This window comes from Lycorma delicatula, chromosome 7, assembly GCF_047948215.1.
Source record: "Lycorma delicatula isolate Av1 chromosome 7, ASM4794821v1, whole genome shotgun sequence".
In the NCBI taxonomy this organism is placed as follows: Eukaryota; Metazoa; Arthropoda; class Insecta; order Hemiptera; family Fulgoridae; genus Lycorma; species Lycorma delicatula.
The window spans coordinates 11,577,422-11,595,621 of NC_134461.1; the positions used below are offsets into that span (position 1 = coordinate 11,577,422).

At 29.9% G+C, this 18,200-nt stretch overlaps 1 protein-coding gene across 3 annotated transcripts in view; it reads right to left on the reverse strand.

Moving 5' to 3' along the window:
* LOC142327269 (uncharacterized) overlaps positions 1-18,200 on the reverse strand; it is a 90,739-nt gene that overhangs the window by 13,052 nt on the left and 59,487 nt on the right. For 2 of the 3 annotated variants that reach the window (XM_075370152.1, XM_075370153.1), the window contains exons 10-13: positions 14,660-14,999; positions 8,403-8,816; positions 4,245-4,420; positions 1,550-1,655 (exon numbers count right to left, since the gene is read on the reverse strand). In XM_075370152.1, coding sequence (XP_075226267.1) covers positions 1,550-1,655; positions 4,245-4,420; positions 8,403-8,816; positions 14,660-14,999 — 1,036 coding nt within the window. The remainder of the gene's footprint in view (positions 1-1,549; positions 1,656-4,244; positions 4,421-8,402; positions 8,817-14,659; positions 15,000-18,200) is intronic. The other variant, XM_075370154.1, reaches the window with a different exon arrangement.

Below are 18,200 nucleotides of genomic sequence, written 5' to 3' on the forward strand. Positions count from 1 at the left end.
ATTAAAGGATTTTTTCATTTAGTACGACTTCAATATCTTCACGCCGAGAATGTAGATCGCAAACACATTCCACTGAATAATATTTGTAGCCATAGGGAAAACTTATTTTCTGATATATGCAAAAACTCCGCGTCTAAACTATTTATGAAATATTATCCAGTTTTTTGTTTGTTTTTATGATCTTTAAGAAGAGCTTCGCTTCTTCAGGCATTTCATTTGTCACTATATCATTGTATTAATCTTGAAATGGTGGAGGGAATTTGGAAGTAACCTCAATCAACAGGGTGCCATAACTAAGTCTTTTAATTGATTTCAAAGAGCCACCTGTTAATTAAAAAAGGTTAAACCTTTGCAAATGATTTCTTTTCCTTTGTATTTGACTAGGATAACCTGCACTATTGATATTCTTGCATTTGTTATTTTATTTCTTGTTTCATCTCCACACAAATCTTTGGCTGACGTCAGTCGAAGTCTTTTTGAGCTCCCAGGTTTGTTGATTTTTCAAGTTGACCAACAACCACCAAAGAAGTATTTAAAGGGACAGACATATTACTTCACTTACCGATGATACACGTACTGAAGCTAAAGATAAATATAACTGGGTTATATTTAACCCAGAGGGTTTTATAACTGGGTTAAGTGCCCAGAGGACATTGTTCAAGATTTACTACATAGAACTATCCACCCATCAGAACGATAGTTTCCTTGCGTTACGGAAGTGTTTCGTATGGTGTTGCAACACCATTGAATGCACGTGTAAGGTATGTCGTGTAAGGGTATATGTAAGTTGTGTAGTGCTTGTGTATAGTGTAAAGTGTTCTGCAGCTCTGTTTGAAGTGGGAAGAAAAGCTGTAGCGGCTAGTAGGGGCATGAGGACACCAGCTCCTAAAGTCTTAAAGAACAAGACTCCTCGTCGGGGTATCTACGAAGTATAATTTGTTTCTGCAGCGGGGGTTGCATTCACTTACAAGTACATTTTTATAACAGTGAATATTTAGCATTCTTAATTTTTAGAGTATATATTCATCTTTGTAAATCTGAAATATTTCATCATAAAAAAGATGTATCAGAACTAATTATAATCATAAAATTGGGAGATTTAGTAAAAAAAAAAAAAAAAAAAAGGAATTTTTTTACACATTAGGAAAAACCATTGATACATATGAAAACTTATTATTATAAAAGAGTTAAAATTTCCTTATATTTGGTGTCAAAAATTCAGCCGTTTATGTCAAAAATTTTTAATTATTTAACTGAATATTAAAAACAAATATAACCCGGTTACTGGCCCATAGGTATATTAAACAGTGTGATTTTGAAAGCGTTAAAAATTCTTCCATAGATGTTAAGGTGGAAGAAATACATTACTGGACCGTAAGAAGAAGAAATTTTCTTTTCCACAGCTGGAATGAAGATGTTCTAAAGACCAAGAGACATCTGTCAGTGGTGACTGTTTTACAGCTATTTTGTTGATTTTTCTATTAATATTTAACATCAATAAAACAGATTTAAATTATTTTGAAATTAACTATTTACTGCATTTTGTTACCTTGACAATACCGTTCTTTGCAATTTTAACAGTGATTGGAGTAAGAACAACACTCAATTCTTTTAATCTAATATTATTACTTCTGGTCTCACTTTTAGTGCTGGACCTGAAAAAAATTCAATAATTAATAATCCTTCTTTTCAACAGAAAATGGAAGTGTGTCTTTTACCTTGCTAAATACCAAAATACTACGATTAAACAAACTATAAAATAAAATACACCATCAATAATAAATAATAAGTGATTACATACCTTTTTTTTTTATTAAATTGATATTATTTATTAAAATGATTGCAACGATATGCAGCATTGTCTAATTCTAACTCTGGTGTCTAATGTAATTGAATTATTAAGCAAAGCTTTGGTATTTAATCCTTATTCTGTTACTTTTTTCCAAGATATTATCAAAAACTTTTTACATCTTTACGAGAGATGTTCCAGATATCAGTCGTAAGCAAATGTAGTTTTCTTTATCTTCATTCAACATATAAGCATCTTTATCTCTCAGAATTACTGTAGCAAAAAATTGAATACTACCCAGGTCTTTCTCTATCATCTTTTCCTATCTTTTATCCCTACTTCCTTGGATAGCTATAATAGAGATTGGCAAAGCCACTGCCCTCGGTTCCATTATAGCATTTCCTGATAGCCAGCATAACAATGCTTTTTAGGGGGCTCAGGAAGCTCGCAAAACTGATGGTGGGAATAAAAAGTCGTTTCTTATCTAGGAACAAAAACAAAAATCAAATTTAAGTGGCTGGATTTCTCTAACTACTGGGTTCAGATCCTGATTAAGGCATGGCATTATTTCATGACCTACAAGATGCACATACCAAATAATTGTAATTGGACATCAGCCTGTTGTTACTGGAGGCGATAAACAAAAAGATATAGTAATACAAACTACTTGACTGCAGTATTTAAAAAATAAATAAATATATATACATACTAAAACCAGAAAATACATCATTCCCTGATGTTTAGAATTATATAATTCTATTTATTTGTATTTTTCTCCAGTAAACTACGTAAATATAAATTTTTGATGTGTTAAACTTGAGAGGAATATCATTACCTCACAGTGGGCTCTAGATATTCGGGTAAAACCTAAATGCATTCTTACTTGTAGGCATTGTTTTTTTTCTTTATAATCCCATAATTGTTTACAATTACTTCCTGAATATATGAATTCTCTCATTTGAAATAGTAAAATGGCATTTAATAATTAATTTGTTTCTCCTCTATCAACCATACAACTCAATAGTCACATAATTATAACCAATTAACTTCACATTTACTTTGTAGGGCCAAAATTATCACAAAAATTTTACATGACAAAAATTAATAAATTTTCATGACAAAGATAATTTGTATTTAATAATTATTTGCTGATAAAAGTATATGCCAAGCGATTAAAAAAAAATATTATAAATATTACAGTTTTGGAGAATTGTAGGAGGGAGGCTCTACTTTAAATCCAAAATGACAGCTTCCAACTTGGTTCCATGTCAAATGAACTCCATTAAAATATTTTTGATTAATTTATTTGTATTTCTTAAATCATAGTAGTGGCACAAGCCGAGTGACAAGGGTTCTAATCTCATAATAAAGAGAGATCTTGAGTTTTGAATCAACGTGTTGTTTTTAAAACTTTTCTTTTTTCTTATTTATACACTAATCCAGATGATTTTTTTTATTATTTATTATGATAATAACGTAAACATATATTATTTATAAGAATGTGAAGAAAAAACTATGTGAATTATATGTTTTCTGATGATTATTACATATAACAATTACAAGCCTAAAAATCTTAATGGACTTGTGGTAACAGAGTCGCATAAGGAAACAAGCAAACAACAGATTTTATTCTATAAAACTTGAAAAAAGTAAAATAAATAATTTTAATTTTTAATATGCCTTTTACAACCCATAAGGTGACAATTATAAAAAACAAATATTTTTGGTTTGTAACAGGCAAGCTGAAAATTAAAATAAATTTTTCTATTTTAATTTGTTCAAGTTTTATAAAACAATAACTATTTGCACGGTTACTAACTACTAGTATATTAAAAAAAATAATAATAATAAGCAGACATAATTAACATAGTTTATTTTTCAAAAATTTTATATTCTCATTATAAATATTAGAAAATCATCAGTGTAAGTGTAGATATAAGAAAAAAATAAAAAGGTTTCTTACAAATCGACAGACTTTGAACACAAGACCTCTCAATTATTATGAAACTTGAATTATTGGCACAGTATTGTATTCAATACTTTCAATTGTATTCAGAAATACAGTTAAGTTGAATGCTGCTACTTTGGATTTAAAGTAGGGATCCCTCCTCCAAAAGGGCATCAATAAACAACGTTGTAAGGTGCCCTTTTAACAACTAAATGGATGATCCTTTCAGTAATTATTCATAAAATTCATACTTAGTGTACATAGAAAATGATGTTTATTTAGAAAAATCCTTCTATTATCAAAAAAGAGATAAGAATTCAAGGATGTAGGTGAAGTGGGATAATTATTTAACAGCTAATGTCATTCAGTAATTCATACGCTTTCAAACAAGAATTTTTTTTCAACCGACTCAGCAATTCCTGAAAATATCCCATACAAACAAACAAGCTTTACATGTTTATGTATAACAATATAAATATTTAAGTTAATAATAATTACTTGACATACTTAGTGCAAACCAACGATTGATTCCAAGAACTGTATTTTTTGGTTGAAGACCTACATCTGTTGAGAACTCTGCCTTTAGCTTCTTCATGTACGGATTGTAATGTACTGTTGGTAGATCTTGGTACCCCGATGGCATTATCTGTTGTCATACCACAGTGGGATTTGGCCACCGCTTGCTGTTACAATTATAAAAAAAAACCATTATGAATATAACAATGTGCAATATTAAATGAAAATAAAGAAAACTGGTATTACTGGCAAGTAATACAAAAAATACAAAATATTAAAGATATTGTATCCCAGTATAATATAGTGCATTAATAATAACAAAATTATTATTAAAACCCTAAAGAAAAATTAAAGATTGAATTAAATCAAATATATACACAATAAAAAAAAACAGATTAATTCTTAGATTAATTTACAATAATTCTTGTTATCAAATGAGTATTAATAAACATGTTACCATTAAAGTTCAACAATGTTATTAAAAAATAATTTATTAGTTTTTAAATACTTAAAAGTTATATACTAGACCTATGAACAGGTAATTTTATTTACCTGGATTATTTACGTAAATTTTCTAGCTGAATAAGTACATAATGAAGTGGAAGATGTTTACATTTAATTTTCACTAAATCTTCAATGGGTGAAGATAAAATTTTTGACATCCGATAATAAAAAATTCTAAATATCTACACAAAACATCATCTGAGTAAATAAAGAACTTATTCTTTTTGGTGCAGAAATAATGGCTAGATGTTGTCATTACATTTATGACAACTTTCACTGTAAGTCATTGTTCCCATCTGGGATCATCCATTTCTTGCAATTATACTATTCACCTGCATACATATTCAAATTATGCTTTATGTTTTGCTTCTTTTTTTTTTTAAAGTGATATTTTAATAACTAAAGACATTTTTTATAAAAAAAAGTTTTTAGTTATTAAAATATAACAATGAATCATGAAATTAATGTTAACTTGATTTCCAATAAACTATGTAATTCAATGATAACAGTCATACCCCTTGTTATCATTATTTAAGCTAAACAGTAGATGAAACAGAAAGAAATAATGTACTAATTATTGTGAAAATTTTAGTAGAACATACACTGTTTTCCAAATCAATCTATCTAGTCTTATAATAAAAGACAAAGTTCTTAATAATAAAATTACTTAATAAATATACTGAGTTTAGAAAAAGAACTAAAATAATCATTTCTAAAATAGGTACATTACATTTCCATGCCTCATCCTGTAAAAGAATCGTGTTACTGCATAACATTGATATTAGAAATCATTTATATTAGTGTTAATCTAATTTACTAAAAGCACTGAGAGTTAAACATCCAAACAAACTATCAATTATAAATATATTCAACAAGTCTGAATAACCTCCATAAAAATAAATATGTTAAATAATAATCTATAAAAAATAAAGTAATTAGATAGAAAGTTCCTCAAAGAAATCATCTAAAATTAAATTAAAACAGTGCTCAAATATTAAAAAAGAATACCTACAGGAATTTGTTCATCTTTTGTAGATTCGCTAATCTTAATAAAGGCACTTTTTTTTGTCTTCAGTCATTTGACTGGTTTGATGCAGCTCTCCAAGATTCCCTATCTAGTTCTAGTCGTTTCATTTCAGTATACCCCCTACATCCTACATCCCTAACAATTTGTTTTACATATTCCAAACGTGGCCTGCCTACACAATTTTTTCCTTCTACCTGTCCTTCCAATATTAAAGTGACTATTCCAGGATGCCTTAGTATGTGGCCTATAAGTCTGTCTCTTCTTTTAACTATATTTTTCCAAATGCTTCTTTCTTCATCTATTTGCCGCAATACCTCTTCATTTGTCACTTTATCCACCCGTCTGATTTTTAACATTCTCCTATAGCACCGCGTTTCAAAAGCTTCTAATCTTTTCTTCTCAGATACTCCCATCGTCCAAGTTTCACTTCCATATAAAGCGACACTCCAAACATATACTTTCAAAAATCTTTTCCTGACATTTAAATTAATTTTTGATGTAAACAAATTATATTTCTTACTGAAGGCTCGTTTCGCTTGTGCTATTTGGCATTTTATATCGCTCCTGCTTCGTCCATCTTTAGTAATTCTACTTCCCAAATAACAAAATTCTTCTACTTCCGTAATCTTTTCTCCTCCTATTTTCACATTCAGTGGTCCATCTTTGTTATTTCTACTACATTTAATTACTTTTGTTTTGTTCTTGTTTATTTTCACGCGACAGTTCTTGCGTAGGACTTCATCTATGCCGTTCATTGTTTCTTCTAAATCCTTTTTACTCTCGGCTAGAATTACTATATCATCAGCAAATCGTAGCATCTTTATCTTTTCACCTTGTACTGTTACTCCGAATCTAAATTGTTCTTTAACATCATTAACTGCTAGTTCCATATAAAGATTAAAAAGTAACGGAGATAGGGAACATCCTTGTCGGACTCCCTTTCTTATTACGGCTTCTTTCTTATGTTCTTCAATTATTACTGTTGCTGTTTGGTTCCTGTACATGTTAGCAATTGTTCTTCTATATCTGTATTTGAACCCTAATTTTTTTTAAATGCTGAACATTTTATTCCAGTCTACGTTATCGAATGCCTTTTCTAGGTCTATAAACGCCAAGAATGTTGGTTTGTTTTTCTTTAATCTTCCTTCTACTATTAATCTGGGGCCTAAAATTGCTTCCCTTGTCCCTATACTTTTAGGTCCATAAATAAGGCCCATCTGATTCAAATTCACTGAGAAAATAGTGAAAGATATATTAATATAATAATATAAGTAATGGATATAAAGTATATTGGTTTGTTATTCTTTAATCTGAGGCCTAAAATTGCTTCCCTTGTCCCTATACTTTTCCTCAAACCAAATTAGTCTTCTCCTAACACTTCTTCCATTCTCCTCTCAATTCTTCTGTGTAGAATTCTAGTTAATAAGATTTTTGATTCATGACTACTTAAACTAATTTTTCTGTATTCTTCACATTTATATGCCCCTGCTTTCTTTGGTATCATTACTATAACACTTTTTTTGAAGTCTGACGGAAATTCCCCTTTTTCATAAATATTACACACCAGTTTGTATAATCTAACAATCGCTTCCTCACCTGCACTGCGCAGTAATTCTACAGGTATTCCGTCTATTCCAGGAGCCTTTCTGCCATTTAAATCTTTTAATGCTCTCTTAAATTCATATCTCAGTATTGTTTCTCCTATTTCACCCTCCTCAACTTCCTCTTCTTCCTCTATAACACTATTTTCTAATTCATTTCCTCCGTATAACTCTTCAATATATTCCACCCATCTATCAACTTTACCTTTCGTATTATATATTAGTGTACCATCTTTGTTTAACACATTATTAGATTTTAATTTATGTACCCAAAAGTTTTCCTTAACTTTCCTGTATGCTCCGTCTATTTTACCAATGTTTATTTCTCTTTCCACTTCTGAACACTTTTCTTTAATCCACTCTTCTTTCGCCAGTTTGCACTTCCTGTTTATAGCATTTCTTAATTGCCGATAGTTCCTTTTACTTTCTTCATCACTAGCATTCTTATATTTTCTACGTTCATCCATCAGCTGCAATATATCGTCTGAAACCCAAGGTTTTCTACCAGTTCTCTTTATTCCGCCTAAGTTTGCTTCTGCTGATTTAAGAATTTCCTTTTTAACATTCTCCCATTCTTCTTCTACATTTTGTACCTTTGCGATGTCCTCCTCAAAAATCTTCTTTACCTCCTCTTCCTCAAGCTTCTCTAAATTCCGATTCATCTGACACCTGAAATTTTCGATTCATCTGACACCTTTTCTTCAGGTTTTTAAACCCCAATCTACATTTCATTATCACCAAATTATGGTCGCTATCAATGTCTGCTCCAGGGTAAGTTTTGCAGTCAACGAGTTGGTTTCTAAATCTTTGCTTAACCATGATATAATCTATCTGATACCTATTGGTCACTATACAATTAACCTATTGGTCATTAAACAATTAGGAAGAGTCGCTTTTGGTTTTACATATATTCATGATCATGTCACAATCATTCCAGTATGACTAAAATATATATCTGAAAAAAAAGCAATTACAAATTGCCATTTAGATATACAAATTCATATTAACAATACTTACATTACTGGAAGAATGTATCAACATACTGGAAATTTCACTCATATTGTCAACTAAATTGACATTTTTTGGGTCTACAAGAAATGAAGAATTAACTGTAAGCATATCGAACGAAGAATTACTGATGAAGCCACTACTGTCATAATAAATTTTATTACTGCTCAATTCTGTTGTTCCATTGCTTCTCGAATATGTTTGTATGTTGACTGGTACTGATGTAGTAGATATAGGAAGATACTTGGTTCTTAGTTTCCTTGAGGAAGAATTCATATGAAAACCACAATTCAGATTCGCGTTCTTTAAATTTAAACGACTTTGAACTCTAACAAAATCACCTTTTTCTTCTTTAGCTGTATGTAAAATCTGTATGTTATTGCCTTCTCTGTTAACATGTACATCATTTACATCAGCAACAACCTATTTAAAAAAAAAATAAAATAATTTCAGACAAATAAAATGTAGTTTACCGAACAATACCAAACTTATTAAACTAAGCAATAAAATATCCAAATTCAATATATTAACTTCTCTATTAACATGCATATCGGTTACATCAGCAACAACCTATTAAAAAAAATCTGATGACACCACATACTTCCTTGTACTCCTATTAAATTAAGTTACATATACACATTTTTTGCTGCATTTCATTTGAAAGTAAGATACAATGCTCTATTTCTTTATTAAAGTAGGCAGCAAGACAATTGCTGAAATATTAGTTTTTATTAACATCAAATATTTATACAATTATTAATTCAACAATCTTACATGAAATATTAGGATAGAGTAAAATTCCCTTTATTACTCGAATTACTAGATCAGTATTATTTGTATCTTCGCGAGTTGCTGATTAACAAAAGTTTCAGATTTCTGGTGTGTCGTATAAATAAAAGTTAATAATAATTAAACTACTCTGTTTAATGAACTCCTGTGTACTGGTTACAAATTTTAATTTCGACCTTACAGTGTAAAACATTCAGTTTTTATTGTTGGACTATTTGGTAAATAATCAAAAATGCAAAGGAAACAATCATACAGGAAAAAGAAAGATAACATAAAAAAATATAACTAAAGAAAAAAAAAACAAGAATATGAAGAGGAATAAAATGCTAAGAACAAGGGAAAAATAAAAAAAATTAAGATGATAAATATAAAGAGGAAGAGAATGTTAAACCAAAGAAAGAATAAGATTAAGAGAATATGATAAATATAAAGAGGAAGAAACGTTAAGACCAAGGAAAGAATAAAAAGAGAGAAAATTTTAAAACTAGAGAACATGTACACAAATTAAAATCAGAAGAACTATACCAAACCAATGACTGATTAAATGACTGCCAACAAAAAACAAAAAATATATGAAATGATGATCGACTCCAACTTAGCGAGAATATTGTCCAACAATATAAGAGGAGTAATGAACTAAAAGATAAGAATTTTTTGCAATTTATTAAAGATCAGGCATGTATGCCTCAGTGTATATGTTCTTCTTGTGAGGGTCTATTTTTCAATCACACTGTAGTTAACGTTAATGTAGAAAAAATTAAACAGAAATTCCAGAATAATTAAATAAAATTAAACTCGCCCTCTCTTTTCCTGTTTAGCCTCCGGTAACTACCATTAAGATAATTCTTCAGAAGATGAATGAGGATGATATGTATGAGTGTAAATGAAGTGTAGTCTTGTACATTCTCAGTTCGACTATTCCTGAGATGTGTGGTTAATTGAAACCCAACCACCAAAGAACACCGGTATCCACGATCTAGTATTCAAATCCGTGTAAAAATATCTGGCTTTACTAGGACTTGAACGCTGGAACTCTCGACTTCCAAATCAGCTGATTTACCGCTAGACCAACCCGGTGGGTAAAAAATAAAATTAAACTAGAAAATCCAAAACTAACACGGTTCAAAATTATATTTTTCAATTAATATTAGATAATCAGATGTTTTACCAAAAATATTACATATACATAGATGTAATAATACCTATTAAATTACATATATACATTTTTAAAAGTACATAAAATTTTACTTCACTAATAACTTCTGATTTTTTTCTTCATATTTTTTATTATTATTTAATGTAAAAATTTCTTTACAATCAAGTTAATAATTATTAAATCAATATATTCAAATTAAAAAAAAAAAAAAGGTTAAAAAAATAATTAAAAAAAGGAGATGAAATCTGATTTGAACCGACGTGCCTTCCCTTGTTTTTGCTATCACAAAAGTTTTAATAATTCCTTTTACATCTAACGAACTCATTATATTGTTTTCAAAAGAAATCACTGACAAATCTTTTAACCGTTCTCCAGATATTGTAGAGGGCAAATAATTTTTTATAAGTTTTAATTTTGAAAATGGAAATAAATATGCAACAAAATGCAATATTTGGAAATACATTGATTAATTTATTTTCATATATGTAACAAAAATAGGATGTAATACATCTTGAGGACAAAAGATTTTTTCAAATAAATTTTTGTAAGTTTTCAATTCCTGAAATAAAGTTTTGTGTCGCTCTGTTTTAAATTTAAATCTTGAAAATTTTTCATTAATTCATCACCGCTACAACGGTTCAGTTATTTAATGTTTTTTATAATCTTAAAGGTTTCCATTACAGTAACAAATTTAGCTATAGTTTCTCTCCTAATTATCATTTTCAAAACATTTTTGAGAATAACCTTTGACAGCTACACACTGTTTTGATAAAAATTGTATTATGTAAATTAATTTCTCAATAAAAATTGTCAGTATTGTTTTTTCTATCTCTGTTGTAAGCCATCAATGGTACACACTTGTTGGTTATAGACATTTTAAGTTTGCTAAATTTTGAACAATTCTTAATCTGAATGTACTTCCAGCGTATGTTTCAAATGTTGCCAATCCATACAAACACTTTTGTTTGTAAGGTGAGAATTTTAAACACTGAATATTTTGCAATAATAACAGAATAATGAATTTTGAGATATATTCACTAAACTGTAAACGTTTTCTTGTTTGGTAAAATCCAATACTAATGTAAATTTGAAAATTTATCATCTTTTTCATTCTTAGGATACTCTGTCAACAATTTGACTTGTGCGATGCTCAAGTAAATAGTCTCTAATTTTTATAGTTACATTACTCGGCAAAGTACCTGGAGCATTAACATCGAAATGCGAATGTCCTGGATGTGAAAAATTGGAATCAAACACTTCTATTGTAACTTCTGTAAACAGAACAGTCTGCTGATTAATTTCCTTTTCACATGTAACATTTATTTCTTCATAAGTTTCCTCCATCCTTTGTTTTTCTGTAGTAGAGCTACATAGAATATTTGTTTCTTCAGTAAGAATTAATAATATTTGTTCTATTCTTGAACTTTTAGGAAGTACCGAGGTAAAAAGGTTTATCTAATGATCCAAATTCCTTTTCCACGCTGTGCTTGCTCCATTTGTTTTGTTTTGTGCAGCAGATAATTTCTTTGACTTGTTTTCAGATATCTAGATGTTAAAATATTTGGTTACATTTTTTTACTGTAAGTTAATAAATAAATTAAATTTTCAGAAATAAAATATTACTTATGATTACCGATCGACTTTAACTGACCAATAATTATCACAAAAGATCCATTTTTGGCATATATTTTTCTGCAGCTGATGGAAATGTAAATAAAAATATTCTTTAAATATCTTTCTATAAGTCCACTCATTAACAGTGACTCGTAAAAATCAATTAAATAAATAACACATCTAATATCAGTTTGAAACTCTTAAAGTGAGTAAGCAGAGCTGGATTTAGATGAAAAGAGGCCTTAGGCTATTTTCACTTGTGAGGCCCCTCCAAATCCAAAAAAATAATTAGCAGACAAAAAATTAATTTTTGTATGCTAAATTTTTTACTAAATATAAAATGCGCACAAAAATGAAAGAAACAATAAATTAAAGTTATAACTATATTTACTTATTATATTTATGACCAAAAGTACACCTTGTGCGCTTTTGGAATGTAACACTACCTGCTAATTCTAGCAGATCTCATTAAAGTCAGATTAGCAGTTCTTATGTTAAAAAATAACAATCAAAGTAAAAAAGATGAAATTCATATCTGCACGGTAAAATTTTAACAAAAAACTTCAAAATATTTCAACTTATACAGGCACTTTACTCTGGTTAATAGAATAGAACAATAAAGCGATGTAACTAGCTAGAAACACTTATATAAAACTTTAAGTACGATGATTATGACCGATAAAAGTAATCTTATTAATTCCACACAAAAACCTGCTAAAGAAAATCTATTGTTTTCACAAGTCACAATGTACATTGACAATTTAAGATCAATCAATATATTGAAGATTGCTACGCGCTAACTTTTATTATATTAATGATTAAATAGCTAACAATTTTTTTCTGATTTACTATAACTACAGTCAGCTTATGAAAGACACACTTTCCTAAAACTGTTGATAAATTCACAAGATGTAGTTTTGTAAATGTTTCAAAATTATTGTATCTGAAATGGAATATATACAAAGTAGTAACATTTAAATTAAGACGCGTAAATATCTAAAAAACAATACATTTTAGGAAAAAATGTTTTCTATTAAAGTTTTTTCCGTTTCATGGGGAAAATGCATTCACAACCTACATTGCTCTTGATAAGGTAAAAAAAAAAAAAAAAGGTAATTTTAAGGTCAACTTAATTAGGAACCTATATTTTTTATTGCAGAATCGAATTCTTTGCAAAAAACTAAAATTTCATTTCAGACTTTTTTTTTCTAAAATTATTCGGTTTTTAGTTATCAATCTTCAAAAATGCTGTAGGCCTATAAATCGATGTTTTTAGTTTTATTAGGTCTGGCTCAGCTGACAAGTTACATCCAGCTGAACATCTTAAATAAAATAAAATAAAAAACAATCAATTAAAGGATTAACCTACATTAAATCCATTACGTTTTAATGAATTTTTTTATTACTCAAATAGTACATACTGGTATGGTACATAGTATACATGTGTTGCACGCTTTGGTCAGTTAAGTTATGTTGACTCAATGAATTTTTTTTCAACCAACCCCTGGACCGGATCCACAACAAAGCACAGCCCAGGGGGTTGTCTACTTAAACAAACCTCCCTGTCAGTCGGCCTTAAGTCTAGTCTGACAGGTCAGCCCACCGGTTTGAAAAGATCTAATGAGCAGGCTGACCTGTCAGACTAGACTTATGGCCGGCGGACGGGGAGGCTCATTTGACAACACATTAGACAACTCCCTGGGCTGTGCTTTGTTTTGTTGTGGATCCTGCCCAGGGGGAGGGTGAAAAAAAAATATTTGGTTTAATGAATTACTGATACTTTAAAAAAATGTTTTTTAATGTTCTTTATTTAAAATAATTACAAAAACTTACTCTATATAAATTACAGCAACAAATCTTTGAAGCGGTGTCCTTCTACTTCTGTGCATTTTCCCATACATTTTAAGAACAACCATGAACATTTAATAAAGTTTGTCTTGATATCAATCACAATCGTTAAATTTCATACAATTCATGTACGGAAAGATGATTGCGAGACAATTTCAATAATGTAAATACATAAACAGCATGAACAAATGATAACATGCCGGTAAAGAGCAATACGAAATTAGTATGTAAGCAACTGAGGTATAACAGATGTCAGAACAACTATAACAAAAGCAGTATTTTTTGGTATACTAACGTCACCTACTGTTATGAAAACATACTAGAAGACTACAGCTATGGTGTATTAGAACTATGTAACAGGCGAGATACAAATATAGCCCGCATAACATAACCGAATACTGTTGATATTGAAGTGTGAGATACGTTCGCAGCACGTCGCCAAAGTGTTAAGAAAGACTAAATATGTCACAAGTACACTATCACAAATAAAGAAAAATAGAGAATTCTTGTTTATATTTGAACCACCCTTGTAAACTGATTTCCTAAAGGCATTTTAAAAAAAAATTATTTACAAACAGGTGTTTAATAAATCTATCAGTGTGACTGTACTTCTCATGATTCTAACATACCACTTTTGATATGTGCTCAAAGGGATGACTAAAATAAATTAACACAATTTTGGAACATTGATAATATTTAAAGTAATATATTACTGAAAAAATAGTGCCATTTTTACATATCAAATATAAGGAAATATGTATGTAAATGTTAAATGGCTGTATAGACCCTTTTAAAAAAAAGTCACAAGAAAAGAGTTACTTAATGAATTGAAACATGCAGTAACTTAACTCATACACACCTCTATATCACTCCAATTATCATCGTCGGAGCCAAGAATAATAACTGGTGCAATTGATCTAGTAACTGACACTACTGAAGATGATGATGTCTGAGGTGTTCTTAACTTCTGCCGATAATTCAAACTTGATGATAATGAAGCTGAATTCAATTTACAACGCTGAAATGTCAATGACAAGAATGATCTTTTCTTATTCCTCTTTCTTCTAGCACGTGAACCATTATTATTATTATATGATTTTGTTGATGAGACTGGCTTTTTTAATTTTTTAAATTTAATCTCTTTATCACTTGTTACACTTGATAAAACATCGACGCTGGAATCTGGTCCTGATTTCCTACTGAATAAAAAATACCATCTTATACAAATTAATCATACAAGTTAAAATAAATACATTCTTATATTTTTTTAAAGAAAAATTAAAAAATAACAAAGTGATTGTTTACTCATTTTGAAAAAATAATTATAACTAGTATGCTTAGAAATTCTGTTTAAGTTTTTCTCACTTTCTATTGGTTAAAATAGAATTTATGGAAGTACATGATTAAGATAGACACTGTGTACTTCTACATCTTGTTATACGACTAAAAACAATTGTTATAGAACTCATGTTCATTTGACTGGACCTCCCCACAGATGACAGCTCATCAGCTGCCAGGCGGAACTGAAACAGATATTGGTTTAAAAGAATATGGTTGGTGAGCACCCGGGCACCCGTTGCCCTTAAAAGCGAGCTTGAGGCATACCATCCCCCAGATCCTGTATAAACTTATACAAGGATCTTTCCTTAGTCGTGGTGCCCCATTCCAGCTGTCATGATTCCATCGCAAGGCTCTGCGCCTCTTCCACAGGCGTGGAAATTCGATGGGGTACTGAACGAAATTTAAATCCGGTGCATTGTGATCACCATTCCCAGGGACAGCCTTTCCCAATACAGTGGTAGCCTCGTAGAGGTTGTTTTAAAAACACCAGTGCGTACAATTAAGGCTCTGCGCTGGGCACTCCTTAAATTTTGAACAAGTGCTATATTCATATCCAACCTATGCACCCAAATGGGTGCCGCATGAGGTCATGCTTTCAAAGACACCTCGGTACACCATGTACATTAGATAGCCCAACAACCCATAGTCTTTCCGAGTAATCCTTCTAAGTTACCTAAGTTTATGCATCACTAAGATGGCATCCACCCTGACAACAAAATTTAGAAAATTTACATTAACGACACCACTCACATTCTTTCTCTCAAAATGTCAAAAAGGCACGTTTTTTCAGTAGTCACGGTAACTTTACAGAACTTTTTGTCATATTTCAAACTGATTATCTGTCTTGAAAAACCATCGATTCAGGATGGTAATGAAAAAAAGTTACAGCACACTATATAGAAGTGTTTGTAGGCTGTTCAGTAAGGAGCTATGTCTGCACCACGATAATGCACATTTCATATCACTCAAAACAATAGCAATGGTTTAGATAAAAGGTATTGAACCGTCCTCTGTGTGGTCTGCCTTTGTCACCATATTACTTTCATCTTCTAAAATTAAGGGATTTCTGAACGGGGAACACTGTGTTCCTAGTCTTTCGTATGGTCTTATGGATGTTATTTGTAAAAACATTCCCAAAGTGTAAAAGGTTCTAAACAATCATTCTGAAAGTAATAATGTTCATTATAAGTCAGTCCTGATAATGAACAGAACGAAGGTGTCAGTCTACAGCTGGATGTTTTTTTGCATTTTGGTGAGCTTGGTATGACAATGTCAACAACATAATTGCCTGATGAAAAAACACATCCTACACTCTTCACATTCCTTACTAAGTTTGTCACAGGATGCTTATCTTGAGATCAGGTATGCCATCAGGAGTGAGTTTGCCTCATGTTAGGTCACCTACAACCAACCCGCCAGATTGGTCTAGTGATGAACGCGTCTTCCCAAATCAGCTGTTTTGGAAGTCGAGAGTTCCAGCATTCACGTCCTAGTAAAGGCAGTTACTTTTATACGAATTTAAATACTAAATCATGGATACCGATATTCTTTGGTAGTTGGTTTTCAATTAACCACACACCTCAGAAATGTTCAAATTGTGACTGTACAAGACAACACTTCATTTACACTATACATATCATCCTCATTATTCCTCTGAAGTAATACCTGAACGCTAAACAAGAAAAAGAAAAAGGTCAACTACAACCATTTTGGTTATGGTACCTGAGATACCTATATAAATATAATGGTTGAGATTCTTGCTGTACAAAACTTGAATGAGGAGAAATAATGCTACCATAAAGTTTCAGAAATCTTTTTTGATCAGTTAAAACTATTAATTCTAAAAATTAGTCACTTTTCTTGAGTAAGGAAAAATTTTACTCATGATTGGCTGGAACTCCCTCCAAATACTGTATTAATTGAAACAGTAAACACTACTTTTAAGTTAAAATAAACAACATCTTCAACTAATAACATGATGTCTCTCCAAATCTATTTATTAAGACAAATCCTCAAATTTAAAGAGGGCAGTCACTAATATCCAAATTTCTTTACCCAAAGTACAAATTACCCTACATAACACTATTTATACATCCTGATAAGTACATTTCAACATCAAAGATCCATAGGTATTTTATTATTTACAATTAACAAAATACTGATAGTTCTTACTATTGATAATCAAATGTAAATTAAACAATGAAAATTTTATTTTCAAAACTACTTTGTAAAATCTCATTCTGTTTCAAAATAACTTTGTAAAAAGCTTTGACTACATTAATATTGATTTAAGTATTCCAACATTTCTCTCTCTAAACACCCTATTATTTATTAAATTTACTTTTAGTGACAAAAAAAATACTTAGCGATTGATAAATGTGAAACAATATATATAACAGACTGACAACTTTCTTGTACACAGAATAATTTAAGTAAGCTTAGTCTACGTTTTCATAAACAACTTTTCTAACCACATAATCATAATATTACGCATGAAATATAGAAATACTTTTCAATTTGTCTAAATCCACAAAATTAATAAAGGCACATATAATAATTATTGCAAAAGTATTTTCTAACAATCCAGCTGAAAAGCATCAGCATATAAATTGAATAATTGTATACTATGTCTGTTAACAAGCTAATATTAATAGTCATGCATTTATAAACAAAAACCTCAAGGCTTTCTCTATTATCTATTATCTGTGTATAATATTACAAAATTAACGAATTACTTGGCTCTAAACACTAGCACCTGAAAAGACCAAGGATTTTTAAAATGAAGGTTTGCTGTAGATAATTTTCTTATTTACCACAGAAAATTATTTAAATTATCTATAGTTTGCATCATTAATTTAAGTTAAAATCACAATATATCAATAAAAAATATGATAAATTTATAAGAATGGTTAAAATACAAAATGTAATTTCTTCACTTATATCTTACTCAATTATTAGGGTTACCTAATGTTTAATTTTTTATTTACTGATCATAAAAAATAACTCCTGAACCACTTAACTTTCATAACTAAAACGGTTTTTTCGATCAGAAAAGTATC